The sequence below is a fragment of the Carassius carassius genome, chromosome 35 (genome assembly GCF_963082965.1).
Source record: "Carassius carassius chromosome 35, fCarCar2.1, whole genome shotgun sequence".
Classification (NCBI taxonomy): Eukaryota; Metazoa; Chordata; class Actinopteri; order Cypriniformes; family Cyprinidae; genus Carassius; species Carassius carassius.
The window spans coordinates 17,399,153-17,417,446 of record NC_081789.1 but is presented as its reverse complement, the minus strand read 5'-3'; the positions used below and the strand labels follow the sequence as shown (position 1 = coordinate 17,417,446).

The window sequence follows — 18,294 nt, the reverse complement described above, 5'->3', positions numbered from 1 at the left end:
TATTTCATAAAGGATACATTTTTGAGATTTTTTTTAATTAAAGATCAAAGGATTAATAATAGATGAATTTTCACAGCCTTCTTTGATCATATTTACCAAGGTGGCTGATATTTTTGGCGACAAGTGTATATGCATTTTAAATGTATGCATTTAGCAGACGCTTACATTGCATTATTATCATCATTATTATTATTAATAATAATAATATTATTATTATTATTATTATTATTATTATTATTATTATTATTATTATTATTATTGAAACATTGTCTGATGTGCCAGAAATGCCCCCAGAAACATAATTAATTCAGGGCAATCTACTTGTCAAAACACAAAGGAGTCTTCTTTTTATTGCTCTCAGACTAATGCCCAACCTGAGGTGCCTAAACGTTAGTAGAAGTGATGTTTTGTGTCATGTGCTGAAGCCACTGTCTTCGTGCCATATTAAGAAGTGATGCTTTGTGTCATGCGCTGAAGTGAAAGTCTTTGCGCCTTTGTTCACTGTCCATCCTATTTCATGATCAGTCAAGGGTCGAGGAAGAAGCTGTTATGCATTCACGCGATGCGTCCAGGAAAAAAGCTTTTAGTGGGTAGGTCGGACAAAACATTTGTTACTTGTAGGCCAGTGAACTGGTGACAAACTGTAGTTCATCTAGCTCATTTATTTATGTTATTACGAGCGCATTTTAATGGATTTTATGTCCTTAATTGTGCGGATTTGTAAGTTGTATTATTTCATTTACTGAAATATAGTTGTTTTTAGTTTCATGCTCTTTCTCTAATATTTGTGTTGTTCTTTATCTTGCACCGAAAGTGTTGCTCGTGCTGCACTGGAGCGCTCGCGCCAGAGGGGAGACGGACGCTTCAACGGAGACTCATCCCCAGTGTGACACTGATGGATCGGTAAAGTCCTGCTTATCAGCCCCTCGCCGGCTTACTACAGCTTTCTGCCTGTAGTTCTCAGGCTAATTTCAAGCAGATATTTACGCTTCACCCACATATGCCACAGGACTGAGGTCAGAGATTCCTGAAGATGAACTATTCAGCAAGATTTGCCTCACCAGCGTTTTAATATTCATTTGAATATAGCCACTTGAATGACTTTTTAATTTATAAATGGCCATTTTTAGGCACATTTTTAGTAAGATTTAAACATGATTAACTTTCGTTTTTTTACTGTAGAAATAATATTAATAAGGTTTTTAATTTTATAAAATATAAAATGATTAAAAAAAGGGATTCGTCCTTTAGGTGTTGATGCTGCTGCTAAAGTAGGCCTATCATCACTGTAAAAGGGTTCTCTTGAAGAACAATGCAAAAACACAATAATTGTTATGTAAACGTCTTTAATAAAACAGTTAAAGTGTTAATTCATTCTTAAGGCATTTAATAATAAAATATGTGAATATTAGCCTATATTAAATGCTAAACATATTTAAACTCCCTTTTTGTGTTTCTGATTATTTAACAAGATTGTGTAAGAAGGTACATGGTCTTTTTCTTACTTTGCATTAAAGGCTTAGCCCTTTGTTTTTAACAGTTAAAAATAAGCTAAAAATAAAAGCAGAACTGACGATTTTACAGCAATATGTGTAATAACCACAGAGATTTGTATTTTAGTGTTACTGACTATTTTGATAATTTACGTCAGTGCACTTGTTCTTTTTTTTTAGACTGTAAGATGCACATTGGAACAGACTCATTTGAAGAGTCCTGACCCAATTCAACTGGATTTCACTGAAGGACAAACTGTGGAAATTTACAGTGCATGCCAACAAAAAGGCTCAGATGGGCTTAAATGTCTCTGCCAAAGGTTCATATTTGTTGGAGAGCTGATGATTGTTTAATGAAGTACTCAAATACATCGCTTGATAAGTCATTGATAAATTCTAAGTTTAGATGCTGGTATTTTCAAATGATAACTCTTAATGAATAATTGATTGTACTTTTTATATGCTTCCAACAGGACAAATACCTCTGTGCATGCATTACAGCACACTGAGAGATTTGGAAATGAAACATACACTGTACTCTGTGGCAATCATAGTGTTACAGTTGTTCAGTCACCACAAAGTAAGTCAGACACAAACATAAATCAGAGGAAATATATTTATATTGATACTAATGCCCGAGTTGTTATATTTAACTTAAGATCTTTGTTTTCTCTGTAGCGAGGCCATCAGTTCCAGTTCTCAAAGCTATTGCAAAAGCAGGGTCTACAAATATAGCTCAGTTAGTGTGTACTTCTGAGGGGAACCCTAAACCAACCATCAAGTGGTATGGTAACAGGTAATATGACATTATATGGCCTGCTACCATTGTAGATACTGCTTCTGAAGAGCTGGGTTCTTGTTGGAGAATTTATTACATAAAATGCTGCTGTAACTGTATGTCTGTGATTCAACTGTTTGTTTTCTTTTAGAAATAATCCAGTGGAGGGCATGAAAAATAAGAATAAGACAGAGAGCATTTTGACAAGTAACAATGAGCATTATGAAACTCAAAATATTACGTGCTGTGCCAGTAATTCAGTGGGGGAAGAATGTACTCAGCTTCATCATTTCGGTATGTAATGCGTTGATATCATTTTTAATACACTAGTAAACAATATACCGTTCCAAAGTTTGGGGTCTGTACAGTTTTTTCATGTTTGAAATTTCTTATGCTCACCAAAGCTACATTTTTTGATCAAAAATTACATTTGCAGCATCCATTACCGAAATCCTTCAGAAATCAATCTAATGTGCTAATTTGCTGCTCAATAAACATTTCTTCTTATATTTATGTTAAAAACATTTGTGTTGCTTAATAGTTTTGCAGAAACAATATTGGATTCATCAGGATTCTTTAATGAATGAAATGAGAACATTTATTTGAAATAAAAATCCATTGTAACATAAAAAAAAAATATTTACTGCAACTCTGAAACCATTTAAAGCATCCTTTCTGTGTAAAGATTTAATGTATTAAAAAATAATTCTGACCCCTAACATTTTAGTATTATCGTAGTTTACGTATCTGTGGGTCATGAGACAAGAAAAATTGCATGCAGGGGGCTAAAATACATGTTTTTGGGTGAGATTCCCATGGTAAAATTTGTATTGCAGGGTCTAAATGTCTATTATTGGGGTTGACTCAACCCATGGACATGAAAAACAACCTGCAGCAACAGTGTTAAAGTAGCCCAACTCCATAACCCAAATACATCAACTGTGCCATCCTTATATATAACATTATGTCAATATACGATATATATGTACTAGACATGTTAAAATTATACATCAACAAATGACTCCTACCTTAAACCCAGAAACCTTAGATACTGAGTATTCAGATAATATGATATTATAATATATATATCATAATAGTGACAAGTTTAGCAAGTTTAATAACTTGTTACTGTTTGACAGCAAATATTATTTTGATGATATAGGATGTGGGTTATATAGGGGTTTTGGTTAACCGTCTGTGAATTGTGTTGGTTATCCTTCAGATCTCAGTAGAGAAGTGGATGGGCAAAATGCTCAGACGATTTTCCTGAAATCTGGTCAGTCTCTGCTACTCCGATGCATCATAAACTCTATGGGTGACCCTGAACTGAGATGGCACTTCAATAACACAGAAGTAAGATATGGATGCTAACCATAAAGAAATATTACATCAACGTTTCACTGCTCTGACCATTTGCTCATTTGTTTACTTATTTTTTTCCTGCCCTTAATTCAGGTCAAGGGTATAACATCGTTATATTTTCATGACTGGACGGAATACTTCTTTACTGAATCAGTGAACGTGACACATAGTGGGCAGTATACCTGCATATCTAATAACAAAAAAACTAGGAACACCCTTGTCAGGGTCCTTGGTAAGTAAAACTACTGCCCTTTCTATTCAAATGTTTCTTGAAAATATTTATTTCAATATATGATTTTTAAATAAAAAGCACAATGATCAGGGCAGATTTAGTGCTGCTTCTAATGTGTACATCATCAAATTTAAGACAATAATTTATTATGCAAATAATAATTAAAGTGGTATTTTTGCCCCTCTTTTATCTGGGATTCTTCCTTGACAGAAAATGACAAAATCGACATATTGCAGTTGAAAGAGAACAACAGTATAGTAGCACAAGATAAGGCAAGCTTCTGCTTCCAGGCTCTGGTGTTCTCCTTCCCAAAAGCCCAGTGTCACTGGATTACACCAAATCAAACCGAGATACAGTGCAGAGAGACTCATTACCATAATTTTAATAGGTATTTACCTCATGCTATTCATTTTTAATTCAAACGATAATGTGTTGTGGTGTTTGCTTATTTTGTTGATTCTCTCATTAGTACATTTAAGCTGTGTAACCCAGAACCAGGCCAATATCAAATAAAACTAAAGAATCAGCACTATAGTGTCATAAGGAGTATGTCGCTCTGCATTTCAGGTGAGTGGTCATAAACATTTCGACTAAAAAAACATGAAATGTTAAATGTGAAATAAGTTTATATGAAATATATTTTGCAGACAATCCTAAAATTGCAATAAAATTCCACAATGATTCAAATGTCGTCTCTTGTGAGACTGAAAGCACCCTACCTATGAATTTATCCTGGAAGATCTGCCTGTCACATACCAAGTAAGAAGCAGCGATAACCAATGGTATAAACATGAAATGCGTGTGTCTGTGTGTGTTGCTCATTTATTAAACTATTTATCTGTGTATTTTTGCAGTTGTAATGAGGAAGGCTGGAAAGAGATACCTGTTGTCCAGCCCAAGGTCATGGATTCAGATAAATTCTGTCAGAAGAAAATTTATTTTGCCAGACCCAGATGGAACAGCGAGGACCATTTTATGAAATGCTGCATCTCTAACAAAGCAGGGGCTGAATGTAGTGACCAAATACGACTTCCAGCAAGTGAGTATACTACTAGATTTTAAATAGGATTACATAACTCTTTACACTACTTTACACTAAAGTTTGGGGTCAGTAAGTTTTTTAAACTTAAAAATTTATCAAAAGATACAGTCTTTTACATTATTTAAAAAGATTTCAAATTTAAAGAAAATTCTTTTGAACTTTCTATTCATCTAAAAATCCCAAAAAAAACATCCTTAGAGATATTTGACAGCAGAACTGTAATAAGAAGAAATGTTTGATGAGGAGTAAGCTAGCATATTAGAATGATTTCTAAAAGATCATGTGTCACTAAAAACAGGAGTAATGATGCTGAAAATTAAACTTTGCCATCACAGTAATAAATTACAGTTTAAAATACTTTAAAATTGAATACATTTCTTTTAATTTGTAATAAAATGTCCCAATATTACTGTATTTCTATTGTAGGGTGCCTTGGTGAGTATAAGAGACTTTCAAAAACAAAACTCTTCTCTAATCTTACCAACCCCATACATTTGAACTCTTGCACACTATGTGAACTCTTGCCCCTATATTTACATATTTCTATATGTAAATATGTGGGGAATATTTTTATACCACACAGAGAGAAACATAATTAAATATAGAATGTTCCAAAAAGCCCCTGCCCTTATTAGTTCTTTGCAGCTTAGAAAATGTTTTTTAATGGCCACTTTTATTTTTTCAAGGAATGATATTTATAAAAACAATTTTTTTTCTTTCTGATCTGAATCAGATATCTCATATATATTCCACACTAATTTTCATTTCAAATATATGATTAGCACTGAGGTTGAGTCACGATTTTAGTTAAATTTGTATTTTTCACCTGCTGTTTTCCCTCAGGTTTCTTTAGTATTAATTACATGATTTGCTTCCTGGTCATCTTTATTCTCCTCATGATCATCTTTGCCTTAATCATCTTCATCAGAGTTAAGGTAAACCTATACCTGCCTCTGTCACAATAACAAACAAACCCCTAGAATCATAGATCTTACCTTTTCAAACACCTGCTCTCGTCCTTTGTTACAGAAGCCTGGCTACCAGTGTCAGATCCAGATGATTCAGATGATCGGACCCAACGACAATGACTACATATATATTGATTTCAGGGAGTTTAAGTATGACCTGAAATGGGAATTTCCACGAGAAAATCTTGAGCTTGGTAAAGATCACCAGGAACTTTCTTTAGACTTGCTATATATAACTTATAAGGTGTTACAAATGTATTTTGTGTGCTTTCTAAAGGTAATGAGCTGGGATCTGGAGCTTTTGGGATGGTTGTGCAGGGTACAGCTTATGGCATCAACAAGCCTGGAGTGTCCATTCAGGTAGCAGTAAAAATGTTGAAGGGTACGTAATGATATAATTAGCATTAAGTCTCTACAAAGCTCTACTAAATAAATCAATTGCATACAATTCTAAAACATGTTCTTTTATTTTGTCAATTTATGGACTAAACAGATAAGCACCAGGCAGTGGAAAAGGAAGCTCTGATGTCTGAACTGAAAATGCTGACTCATATTGGACACCATGAAAACATTGTCAACTTGCTCGGCGCTTGTACAAGCTCAGGTAAGATTTGGAGAAGTTGTGGGCTTCTGAATTATATCCTTTACTGGAGACATCTATAGAGCAGCATTGGTTCCAGTAATATTTTTACCATTCATCTTTCCCATAGTGATTTTTAAAATGTCTTTGTTAACATGAACCAAGCCAAGCAGCTATAAGGTGAATAACAACCTTGCAAACTTTAATCTGAGGCCAATATTTGTGCTCCTATGAAGCATTATGAATTACATTACATGAATTAAAAACAATAGTGAAATATAAAACTGTTCATTTAAAGGTGTTGAGAATATCTATAGAAAGAATACATTAAAATAGTACAGCATCATGGGTAATGTAGTTTTTCACAACAGATTGTTAAACTATTATTATTATTATATTTTAAATGTTGAAATAATGTGAATGGATAGCTTGAACAAAAGCATATACCACCGAATTTACAACCTCAGCCCTCACAACAATTCTGAAATTATTATGAAGAAAATTTTCCCTATAGAGAAAATGAATGGGTTTTTGTACAAGTGGGACCTGCTTAATTATGATTGTTTGGTTTGTTAGTTTGACCATCAAATAAACAGGATTATATACACTATTAGCCAGTCCTTAAGGCCTAATTTACTAGCTGTGTTTGTTTGTTTTTTAAAATCCACAGGTCCTATATACCTGATATTCCAGTACTGCTGTAACGGAGATCTCTTGAACTATCTGAAGAGCAACAGGGAAAGTTTTTACAAATATCTGACAGACGCTTTCAACAGGGACAGATTCAGGGGCCTCTACCACAACTTCCAGCAGAAGAGAAACTCAAGGTTTGCATAAATGTCTACCAGGCAGTGAATTACAGCAGTGGCCTTTTAGAAAAAAAAAGAGTGCGGAAGAGAAGGAAATGAATATATTGTGCTAAAGGGGAACCAGTAAATCTAAAGGTGTACATAAATGAATAAACTGTCGTACAGTACTGTAAATGACTGAGTGCATTTCTCTCCTTGTTGCACCTCTAGTGAGTATAATGAGCATGATACCAACCAATACGTGCACATGACTCCCTCAACCAAAGGACAGGAGAAAGAGGCGCTCCTCAGGCCCAGCATCAGCTCAGTGTCTACTATTGAGGGTAGGTGGAGAAATAGAGAATCTGAATTTTTTTAAACTAGAGATGAATTATACAGTGACTTTTAAGAGCGGCAGCTTTGTATATGATCTATTTCTATTTTGATTATTCATAATCACTTGATTTCACATATTATCTCATAAAACATGAATTCAGAGTAAGCAAACATGGTTACTCAGTTTATTTGTTATTATTTGTTACCAACTAACTAATGATAATTAGTTAGATAAAGAAAAAAACTGTTTGTTAATTCCGTAAAGAAATGCTTGAATGCGAAGAAAAACATCAAGAAGAGGAACTTCAGAGTTTCACCTATGATGACCTTCTGAGTTTCTCTTTTCAAGTTGCAAAGGGCATGGAGTTCCTGTCATCTAAAAATGTGAGCTTAACTTTCTGATCATGATACTTCTACTTCCTTCCATTTAACATTTTATATTTTTATTTTGTATGTTATCTCTGAATACCACATGAGCATGTTACAATAGCTTCTGTACATTACATTTTTAGACATATTTGGATTATTAGAATAAGAAAAAACGTCTCTTTGAGTGCTTTATTTCTTGATTTGTTTTCTCTTATTGTTATATAGTCATTTTAAAAAAGGCTGTAGTGACTAATTTTCTGCCTACAGTGTATCCATAGGGACTTGGCAGCCAGAAATGTTTTGGTGACACAAGGCAAACAGGTGAAGATCGGTGACTTTGGCCTTGCAAGAGACATTGAACATGATTCCAACTACGTTGTAAGAGGAAATGTAGGTATTGTGTGTGCATATATGATAGTTTTGATGTGACTGGTCTTTATTTAGCTGACTGAACAAACTGGTTGTTTGCATGACATTTTTGCAGGTGCGTTTGCCCGTGAAGTGGATGGCTCCTGAGAGTATTTTCAAAGGGGTTTACACAATGCAAAGTGACGTCTGGGCCTACGGCATTTTGCTATGGGAAATCTTTTCTCTAGGTCTCTGTCTCTCTCTGCTGTATACAGGTTTTAACTTATAATAAATGATTTCTGTTTAAACATATTAACATATTTTGTACTCACTATTAGGAGTCACCCCATATCCTGGAATAACTGTGAATGACACATTCTACAGAATGATTGAAAGTGGATATCACATGGAGCAACCCTATTATGCTGAAGAATCTGTGTAAGTACCACTGTATATATAACATTTTGATAAAACACTGGAGAATGAGATTTATAATGTGTTTGGGTCTGTTTAGTTACAAGGTAATGTGTCGCTGCTGGATGATTGATCCTGTCGACCGGCCTTGTTTCTCCAAGCTTGTGGCTTTCATGGAAAAAGAGCTGGCCGCTTTGGAAGAGAGGGTGACTTTTATGTGAAAAATGTTTTAAAAAATGGGTTAAATTGTCGGTGGATGCACACTCACTGTGATATCTGTTTACAGCTGTATTACAATGTTGAAGGATATTGCCACAATGACACAACATATCAGAATGCACTCGTGACCCCGGATGCTACATTGATGGAGAAAATGGATGTTTGCCGATCCAGCACTGAGAATTCAGATGAAGCAAAGCTGTGGACAAACCTGGATCTGTAAGAACAAAACCTCTCGTTTAAACATAGGGGTTAAAGCCTTGCATTAGGAAAACATAATGCATAACCATTAATAGCCACTTACACATAGCATTTTTAATTTCTAAGAGAAAACGTGGAAGGAATTGGAAGGAATAATTCATGTGTTTAATGTTTTTGTTTAAGGCCTATTAACAAATTTTCACATTCTTCCACGAGTGTTTACACTGTAATTCATAACATACAGTATTTGGATGTTGTTTTGTGCAGGATGCTTCTTTAGGCACTTAAATATATAAATAATAACCAACTTTCCCAATTTTAATTAGAATTCTAGATATTGTACCTGAATAACCTGCTTCTGTACTCCGTAATGAAGGCTTACAAGAGATGCCGTGTTTGAGATGTACAACAGATTATGATTTTTTTTTGCTGCACTTTGCAGAAGAAATTGCTATATTTTTATAACAAAAAATAATAACTTTTCATTATATTTATTCAGAAATCTTAGACATTTATGGTTTAATCATTAATCTTGAAACATTATTTATCATGTAATAGTCTGAATATTAGAATAGTCTGGCAGTGTGCTTAGTTATGCTTGTGCTTAATAGAACTTTAATGTGCACATTTGTGCAGATTGTCTATAAACAATATAGTCCATAGCTTACATTTCAGTGTGTCTTTTTAAGTCAACAACAAGCAAAGTACAAACAACCTTACTGTTTAGGTTAAGCATTCCTAACTTTTTCAGTCCACTGAGACAATAAATAAGTGGGCATGATAACTGAAAAGGAGTTAACGAACTGTCAAATGTTTATGAAAATATTGACAAATATTTGTATGTAAGGTTTAAGATGCAAAAAAGCAAATAAAACACAATACAAGTTGTGCATTTTGTGTCTTATGATTTTGTGATTTGACTGAAGGTGTTTATCTTTTATCTACACCGTGGGTGGAGCCAGGGTGCATGATGACATGATTGATAAACATGATTGATTCATGATTGATTGATTCATGTCGAAAAGTCAGTAGTGGCATGACTAAACCTTTAACTAGGCATTCTTTCCCTATAAAAACTGATGGATAGCGACAATATTTTGTACCAAAAATGAAAGCTTATAGCCTACATTTAGTATCAGATATAGTAATACCACCCAAGAGTTAGTTAAATATTAATAAATAAATAAATTAAAAAAAATCACATTTAACTAAACTTTTTAAATGTAACAATGTGTAATCATATTAGTCTAAAATAATTATGTATTTTTTATAATAACAACAAAACAATGCTTTTGTAAACAGGGTGCGCTCTCAGCTGTCTCTGTCTCCAGGAACTTTCTTCACAGGCCCATGAAGAAAACAACCTGAATCTTAGTGAATATGTACCTCACATACATGATACATATATGTATAGAAAGCTTGAAATGCTTACTTTTAAAACCAATTCAAACTGAAAACAAATATTCTCTGATTATATAATTCGTATGAAAGTAAGGAGAGGTAATGTTTCTCCTGTCTCACCTCATTATCACTAATGTGATCCCGCCTCTAATGATCTGAGGTCCTGCCCCTGAAAAATGGCATCAAAATCAGATTTTAGCCTACTTAATTTTTCTGCACGTTTGCATTTTGAAGATCCACTAATATAACTCCTGACAGTAGCCTTTTATTCTTAACTTCATGAGTTAAAATGTTGCTTAGCCATAAATAAAAAGCTACATGTTTTTAATTAGAATTTTCCGAACAAGCTATTGACAGACTAAAATCTGCCGGTATATTGTGGTTAAAATATGAAATATCTACTTACAGACCACTTTTAGATTTAAATGTTGTAAAAGTTGTGTATATAAACTATGATATATATAAACATAAATATGATAATTACAGTGGGGCTCGAAAGTTTGGGCACCCCTTCTGTGAAATCTGTGAAAATGTGAGTAATTTTCAAAAAATAAGAGAGATCATACTAAATGCATGTTATATTTTATTTAGTACTGTCCTGAGTAAGATATTGTACATAAAAGATGTTAACATTTAGTCCACAAGACAAAAAAAATGCTGAAATTATTAAAATAACCCCACTCAAAAGTTTGGGAACCCTTGGTTCTCAATACTGTGTGCTGTTACCTGATGATCCACGACTGTCTTTCTGTTTTGTGATGGTTGTACATGAGTCCCTTGTTTGTTCTGAACAGTTGAACTGAGCAGCGTTCTTCAGAAAAACCTTTAAGCTCGTGCAGATTCTTCAGTTTTCCAGCATCTTTGCATACTTGAACCCTTTCCAGCAGTGATTTTATGATTTTGAGATACATCTTTTCACACTAAGGACAATTGAGGCACTCCAACACAATTATTAAAAAAAGATTCAAACATTCACTGATGCTCCAGAAGGAAACAAGATGCATTAAGATTTGGGGGGGGGGGGGGGGGGGGGGGGTGACTTTTGAACATGATGAAGATGGCCAAATTTGTCTTATTTTGATGAAATAAGATTTTTTTCCCATTTAGTTCTGCCCTTCGTAAGCAACAGAAGATACTTGTATGTTTCCCGGTACACAAATTAAGTACAATTTACCTTTATCTTCAAATTCCAAAAGTTTTCACCCCCAGCTCTTAATGCATCTGGAGCATCATTTAGGGAAGTCGTGGCCTAATGGTTAGAGAGTCGGACTCCCAATCGAAAGGTTGTGAGTTCGAGTCTCGGGCCGGCAGGAATTGTAGGTGGGGGGAGTGCATGTACAGTTCTCTCTCCACCTTCAATACCACGACTTAGGTACCCTTGAGCAAGGCATCGAACCCCCAACTGCTCCCCGGGCGCCGCAGCATAAATGGCTGCCCACTGCTCCAGGTGTGTGCTCACAGTGTGTGTGTGTGTTCACTGCTCTGTGTGTGTGCATTTCGGATGGGTTAAATGCAGAGCACAAATTCTGAGTATGGGTCACCATACTTGGCTGAATGTCACTTCACTTTTCACTCAGTGAATGTTTGAATCTTTTTAAATAGTTGTGTTTGAGTGCCTCAAATGTCCTCAGTGTGAAAATATGTATCTCAAAATCATACAGTCACTGCTGGAAAGGGTTCAAATATGCAAAGATGCTGGAAAACTGAATAATCTGCATGACCTTAAAGATTTTTCTGAAGAACACTGCTCAGTTTAACTGTTCAGAACAAACAAGGGACTCATGCACAACCATCACAAAACAGAAAGACAGTCGTGGATCATCAGGTAACAGCACACAGTATTGAGAACCAAGGGTTCCCAAACTTTTGAGTGGGGTTATTTTAATAATTTCTGAATTTTTTTTGTATGGTGGACAATACCATTTCTATAACACAGCTATGGTATTTATTTAGTAAAACCATGGTTAATTTTCATTTTAGTATTAGGCCTATATATTGTGATATATATAATATTGTATATTTTTATACCCCTGCATTGTTTTGAATGTTGAACAATTGTATCAACATATGTAGCCTATATAGCCTATATATCCCACGATCCAAAGAGGATAAGAGGTATGAAGACTGGACCAGTTTTAATAGGGAAAGACTGCCTATGTTTAGTCATGTCACTACTGATTTTTGAACGAATCAGTCAAGTTAACAACTTTACAGCACTTATTGTGAATGTCACTGACATTGTAGGGTTGCTTTGTTAAAACATCTCTATGGTTAATTATATATAATATTATATAATAAGACAGAAACTCACTTGTTCTCCACTCATGTTGGTCTGAAAAGGGTGTTTCGGGTCTCGGCAGACTAGCGTGAAGTGACCGACAGCGACATCTGCTGCTTTTGCTCAATTGCATTTGTGAGAAAATCTGGCTACACACATTTGTTAGAAAGTCCAGCCAAGTTTCCTTATAAAAAGGCAAATGAGTCTCAGTTATAACACACAATGCATAGCCTATATTTGTCCATACCTCTGTATTTTCTCTCAAATAGAGTTTTGTATTTGCAAATCACTTTTCACTCACTGCGTTTGTTTGAAAGTCGAGTTTTTCTTTGCAAAGCAAATTATGTTTATTTGCAAAACGCTGGATTTTTTTTTATTAATATTGTCACAAAATTCGCTCCATATGTGTGCATCAATTAAAGCTGCATATTAATAGCTATCAAACTGACTTGGAACTATGTGCATTAAATGGATTTACTGCATACCTACCAGCCAATCAGAATCCAGTATTCAGACAGACCATGGAATACATTTAAATAGGATATATAAACCCCAATAATCACACATCTGTTGTGTGATGAGGATATTAATCCTCCTTAGTGCGTCACATTGAGCCAACTACTGATATTTAAATGGAAACAGTCGTACAGTAGACTAGTTGCCCCATCGGACGTTGACCTCATCCAATATTGGCTTTTGCCATTTCCCTAGTTTGTAGAGGACACGCGACTGAGCCATGGACATAAACGTTGTAAATGCTTTAACATACGAGGATTTTGTGAAACTATTCGGTAATGTGGTTGAGAAATGCCCCCTCATTTCGGCTGCGATATGGTCCCACCGGCCATTCAAAGATCTAGCAGACCTCGAGGCTCACGTGACGGAATTCATCCACAGCCTACCAGACTCAGGTGATTTCTTCTGCTTTGTCTATTTACCAAAATCAGGTTTCCTAATGTTTTAAACACAATAGTTTATTTACTGGTTAAGTACTTTGAATGTGTTCAGGTAAAGAGGGCATCTTGCGGTGTCACCCTGATTTGGCGGGCCGGGACCTCCAGAGCGGGACTCTAACACGCGAGTCTCAAGAGGAGCAGAGTCAAGCCGGTATGAACACACTGGACTCCGTGGAGGGTCTGCAAATGTACCGTCTAAACTCGGAGTACAAGGAGCGCTTTGGCTTCCCTTTTGTCATCTGTGCCCGTCTCAACAACAAAGCAGATATTGTTCGCCAGGTGTCTGAACGCTTGAAGAATGACCGTGGAGCGGAACGAGAGCGCGCGATCGAAGAGGTTAAAAAAATCTGTAGCCTCAGGTTACGCAATATTGTCTTATCTGACATTCAAACCCAAACCAACAAGTAAACAAGTTGCCGTTTCAAAAATGTATACTGCATCTCTCTACTTGATTGTATAGGCATATTTCTTTAAAAAAAGAAATAGGCTTAACACAAAAAAACAAGAAGGCCTATAGCCTAATCGATTCATATGCAGCCTAATATTTGTTCTAAAAATGTTAACCCGTTAAGATATAAAAAATTTTCGAATGTCTTCTGAACATTCTAAACTTCCAGGTTTTTTAATGTTTGAAAAACGTTTTTCTTGGTTATGTGAACGTTTGAGAAAACATTAAAGGCACGCTCTATTTTTTTTATCATTTTGCAAACGTGATAGGAAAATGACTTGCTCTCCGAAGTCCGAACCCTCTGAAACTAGCAATGAATGATCATAATAATAATAATAATAATATATATATATATATATATATATATATATATATATATATATATATATATATATATATATATATATATATATATATATATATAATTATTATTATTAAAAGGGCGATCTTTTATTGGTTACTTTGTTTTAGGCTACTTATTTGCACCAAATTAAAACAAATGACATGACTGCACACATGCTTTTAATTTGTTTAGCAGTAGCTAGCCTACATAAATAGTATGAATGTTATTAAAAAGAAATTCATGATAAGAGAGATATCCACTTGTATTTGACTTTTCATTGTCTATCTATAAATACGAATACAATTATAATAATGTCCAATAAAATTTTGCTCATGAACATTTGATGACGTCATGGATTTCTATTACACAAAAGCACCTCCCAAGAAACTGACTCCAGGGGAGCTTCGTTTCTCACACAGCTGAGATCGCCCCCTACTGTCAATCTTTTAGTGAAGGCTGTACAGATTTACAGGAATTGACGAACTTTTGTCCGGTGAATTTCCACTCGTCTATGGCAGGATGTAAGACTGCATTGATGACACATGTCTCTTTTGGTCAGTGTTTGTTTGACGAGTCTTGTGGGACTGGTGGTGGGTGAGAGTGCAGGGGTGACGGGGGTCCCGTTCCCGGAGCGACACACGACTCCTCCTTCAGGTCTCCGGACGTGATGGAGGAATCCTGCTCGGGGTCCACTCCTCTGGCTCTCCTCTTGTCCTCCTCCTTTTTCCACTTCATGCGTCGGTTCTGGAACCAGATCTTGATGTGTCTCTCGGTGAGGCTGAGGGTGAGCGCGAGCTCCACGCGGCGCGGGCGTGAGATGTATTTGTTGAAGAGAAACTCTTTCTCGAGCTCGAGCAGCTGCGCTCTGGTGTACGCCGTCCGCGTGCGCTTGTTCTCCTCAGCCTCCACCATGTAAGGACCTAAAACAAAATAACGAGGGAAATTTTAGTAAGGTCGTGTTTTTGACACAAACACACCATCTGCTTCTGAGGATATTACAGTTTGAAAGTTATCTGAACGTTTGATCAGGGCGTTATATAGCCTTAAATAAAACTCACGAGTCTCGGGCGTCAACTCAAAGGTCAAAACCTCCTTACTGAATTCACTAGCCTATAGTTCATGTAAAAATTAGGAATACCTTAAACCAGATGTTTCAGACTGAAAATAATCCGCATTTAACTCGAATTAGGCTGCTTTCTTTTTATTTCAATATGTTTGCGAGTAAGCTATAGCGTCGCCTTCATAAGGAGTTTAGATCCGTCAATATAGGCTTTAATCACTTTCAAGACAAATCCCTTCGTTTTCGAATAAAAAAAAATTGCCTACTAATTGGAGGATTAAAATTAGTCTTGAAAAATTGCATTAAAAGAAATCAATATCAAATTCACTTTCACTGTAAAACTGTTTCATAAAAAGGATAACTTGCAGTGGTCAATTTATATTTATGTTATTATAGGGGATTAGTTTAATCCCAAAATAACAATTATAGGCTCTTTTAATAATTATATGCATATGGCAAATTGTATGTGTATATTACATAGGGAATTCTTTCTATGTTATGTTTTTTAATTTTATTTAACTATTTTTTTTTATATTACAAAAATGAATAGGCTAATTGTAACATTTTACAGTAAATATAACTATTAACATTGTTCTCGAAATTATGTAACAATATTATTTAAAAATAATCAGGCAATTAAAAGTCATCAGTATGCCATATAGAATTTCTAGACTATTAAACAAAAGTAAAAGTAAAAAAAAAAAAAAAAAAAAAAACTAACCTTCGTATTGTTTTCTTCTTATGGGCGATTTTAAAAGACAAAACAAAAGTAGCAATTTGCGTGTGGACCACTCACTGAATAACCACTCAATAAAATGGAATGTGTTACTGAATTGTGTCTGCTGGAACGATTTTTTCACGACACTAACACTTTTTCAGGGCCGCGTTTCAGCATTTATATGTGAAAAAAAACTATGCCTTTGGTAAACTCAGCCCATTGGCAGAACCCTGTTCATATTTTATTCTTCTGAAACAACGAAGGATGCATTTGGAATCTACGAAACAGTTATTTTTAACTAACTGGGGTAGGCTAATTAAAAATACAATAATCTACTTTCAAATGCAAATCTTGTAACACAATGACTCTTTTAAGCACTTTGGTGTTCACAAGCAAGAATTTGACATTAGGGCCTGCTTTCATTTTGTCAAAACTTAATTGGTGAACCTAAAAATTAATGGCCGAAGAGTTACCTGTCCAGTGTCCTTTCCAGGCGTGCGAGTGAGATTTCGTTGACTTCATCCACGGGAAAGGCAGATGGTATCTGCTCCGATCCCCGCACAGGTCAAGAGAGTCTCCGTAACCGCCGAGCGTCTGTAGAGATGTCTGCGGAGTCTGGGGAAGGTGAAGATGAGGCCCTGCCGGATCATCCCGGGTCGACATGTTATAAGAAGTAATGTCTGTAAGATTTGGCTGGTCCTGGCTGCCCAGAGACGGTGAGGCGTAGACGGACTGAGTCTGTCTACTCATATACAGACACGGTGGAGGGTTTTGGCTGTAGTCTTCGTTGGGATGTCTCTGGAAGGCGCAAGAATCCTTGTACAGTTGGTTAGGAGAGTAATAGTGCTCTTCCCGATTCATGATTGCCACAGACCGGGGAAACCGTGCTGTACACGAGCACACGAGCCAGCGCCCTGCCCCTGATCAGGACCTCTGCTCTACCTGCAGTCTGAGCGTCTGGCGCCGATCGAGGGCCTCATAGGTGTGCCACCGTGAACATGTGACCCTGCTGCACCATTGGTTTCACTGTTTACACAAAGCTGTCAACTGGCAGTAAATTCTGTACGTGTTTCCTTTCGACTGCCCCGCGGTTTGACAATAATTGAACAAAACTGACCATGCTTAAATCAATGCCCTTGGCAAACACTTTCTGTTTGACTGTGACAATATGTGCTACACCTGCAGTTGTTAGATTTACTGCAAAGACAGGTGAATTGGGGAATCTGTATCTCTGATCTCCGCACAAAAGACTGCCGCTGAAAACTGAACACTGATCGGGTATAAAAGAGGGACTTCAAAATGCAGCATAAAAAATGTTGATAAAACATTCTAAATTGCTCAAATTCTCTTTATCAACTTCCGATAGAAAAGAGACAGGATCGATTCTCACTTATCAAAGGCAAAATAATCCAGACCTACTTGAGCTTTAATTGTTTAAGCAAAAACAAAATATGAGTAGTTAAGTTATTGCACAAATATCCTATCATTTAAAGTCCATGGAAACTTTCTATTGCATAAAATGTCATTTAGTGGGATAATGTCTTTAGATTATTAAAATGTTCCTTGGAAAAATAGTAAATAAATAAAAATTTATCCTGTTTGAGTGCGAAGTGGTTGGGGGGGGGGGGTCTAAAAGTCCATATTTATTTTTTTACATATGGGTAGGCCTACGTTTGTACAAGGTTTCAAAATTATCGTAGAAATATTTAGTAAATATTTAGCGCATTTTTATCTGAAGCCAAATACTAAGTGTAAAAAGGAGTTTACCTATTAAACTTTCCTTTTTTTTTGTAAAAAGAGCACGTGCTCTAAATGTAGGCTCCACATTAAGAGGCACCATTAAGTCCTTGTTACATAAAATCTATGGACACTGGTGACAAGGACAATCATTACGCACACCTCTCAACATGTTGTCCGTCTTTTGCTTTAACCAAGCTTACCTGCCATTAAGCACACCTGT

General features: G+C 35.7%; 3 protein-coding genes across 3 annotated transcripts; 2 read left to right on the top strand and 1 right to left on the bottom strand.

Moving 5' to 3' along the window:
- Window positions 1–284: 284 nt before the first annotated feature.
- On the top strand, window positions 285–10,020 carry flt3 (fms related receptor tyrosine kinase 3). The gene is made up of 24 exons (XM_059524686.1): window positions 285–590; window positions 815–903; window positions 1,674–1,813; window positions 1,967–2,073; window positions 2,172–2,289; window positions 2,423–2,565; window positions 3,494–3,624; window positions 3,727–3,865; window positions 4,076–4,253; window positions 4,335–4,432; window positions 4,513–4,624; window positions 4,720–4,904; window positions 5,751–5,842; window positions 5,937–6,069; window positions 6,153–6,257; window positions 6,369–6,479; window positions 7,126–7,282; window positions 7,475–7,587; window positions 7,845–7,963; window positions 8,216–8,338; window positions 8,433–8,544; window positions 8,635–8,734; window positions 8,811–8,916; window positions 8,997–10,020. Exons 1-24 carry the CDS (start codon window positions 518–520, stop codon window positions 9,150–9,152), a joined length of 2,940 nt encoding a protein of 979 aa, XP_059380669.1. The 5' UTR covers window positions 285–517; the 3' UTR covers window positions 9,153–10,020.
- A 3,418-nt stretch (window positions 10,021–13,438) lies between these two features.
- urad (ureidoimidazoline (2-oxo-4-hydroxy-4-carboxy-5-) decarboxylase) lies at window positions 13,439–14,248 on the top strand. The gene is made up of 2 exons (XM_059524131.1): window positions 13,439–13,720; window positions 13,818–14,248. Exons 1-2 carry the CDS (start codon window positions 13,546–13,548, stop codon window positions 14,171–14,173), a joined length of 531 nt encoding a protein of 176 aa, XP_059380114.1. The 5' UTR covers window positions 13,439–13,545; the 3' UTR covers window positions 14,174–14,248.
- A 477-nt stretch (window positions 14,249–14,725) lies between these two features.
- On the bottom strand, window positions 14,726–17,638 carry pdx1 (pancreatic and duodenal homeobox 1). The gene is made up of 2 exons (XM_059524130.1): window positions 16,808–17,638; window positions 14,726–15,476 (listed from the first exon to the last, which is right to left on the bottom strand). The coding sequence occupies exons 1-2, from the start codon at window positions 17,193–17,195 to the stop codon at window positions 15,112–15,114; spliced, it is 753 nt and encodes a 250-aa protein (XP_059380113.1). The 5' UTR covers window positions 17,196–17,638; the 3' UTR covers window positions 14,726–15,111.
- Window positions 17,639–18,294: the final 656 nt, after the last annotated feature.

What these genes read in the sequence shown, in the direction of transcription:
- flt3 (XM_059524686.1), top strand. Translation starts at nt 518, where the DNA reads ATGATCAGTCAAGGGTCGAGGAAGAAGCTGTTATGCATTCACGCGATG. An exon ending in CGGCGCTTGTACAAGCTCAG is followed by an intron (nt 6,480 to 7,125) that starts GTAAGATTTGGA and finishes TAAAATCCACAG; the next exon opens with GTCCTATATACCTGATATTC. An exon ending in AGTTCCTGTCATCTAAAAAT is followed by an intron (nt 7,964 to 8,215) that starts GTGAGCTTAACT and finishes TTCTGCCTACAG; the next exon opens with TGTATCCATAGGGACTTGGC.
- urad (XM_059524131.1), top strand. Translation starts at nt 13,546, where the DNA reads ATGGACATAAACGTTGTAAATGCTTTAACATACGAGGATTTTGTGAAA. An exon ending in CCACAGCCTACCAGACTCAG is followed by an intron (nt 13,721 to 13,817) that starts GTGATTTCTTCT and finishes GAATGTGTTCAG; the next exon opens with GTAAAGAGGGCATCTTGCGG.
- pdx1 (XM_059524130.1), bottom strand. Translation starts at nt 17,195, where the DNA reads ATGAATCGGGAAGAGCACTATTACTCTCCTAACCAACTGTACAAGGAT. An exon ending in CTGGAAAGGACACTGGACAG is followed by an intron (nt 15,477 to 16,807) that starts GTAACTCTTCGG and finishes ATTTTGTTTTAG; the next exon opens with GTCCTTACATGGTGGAGGCT.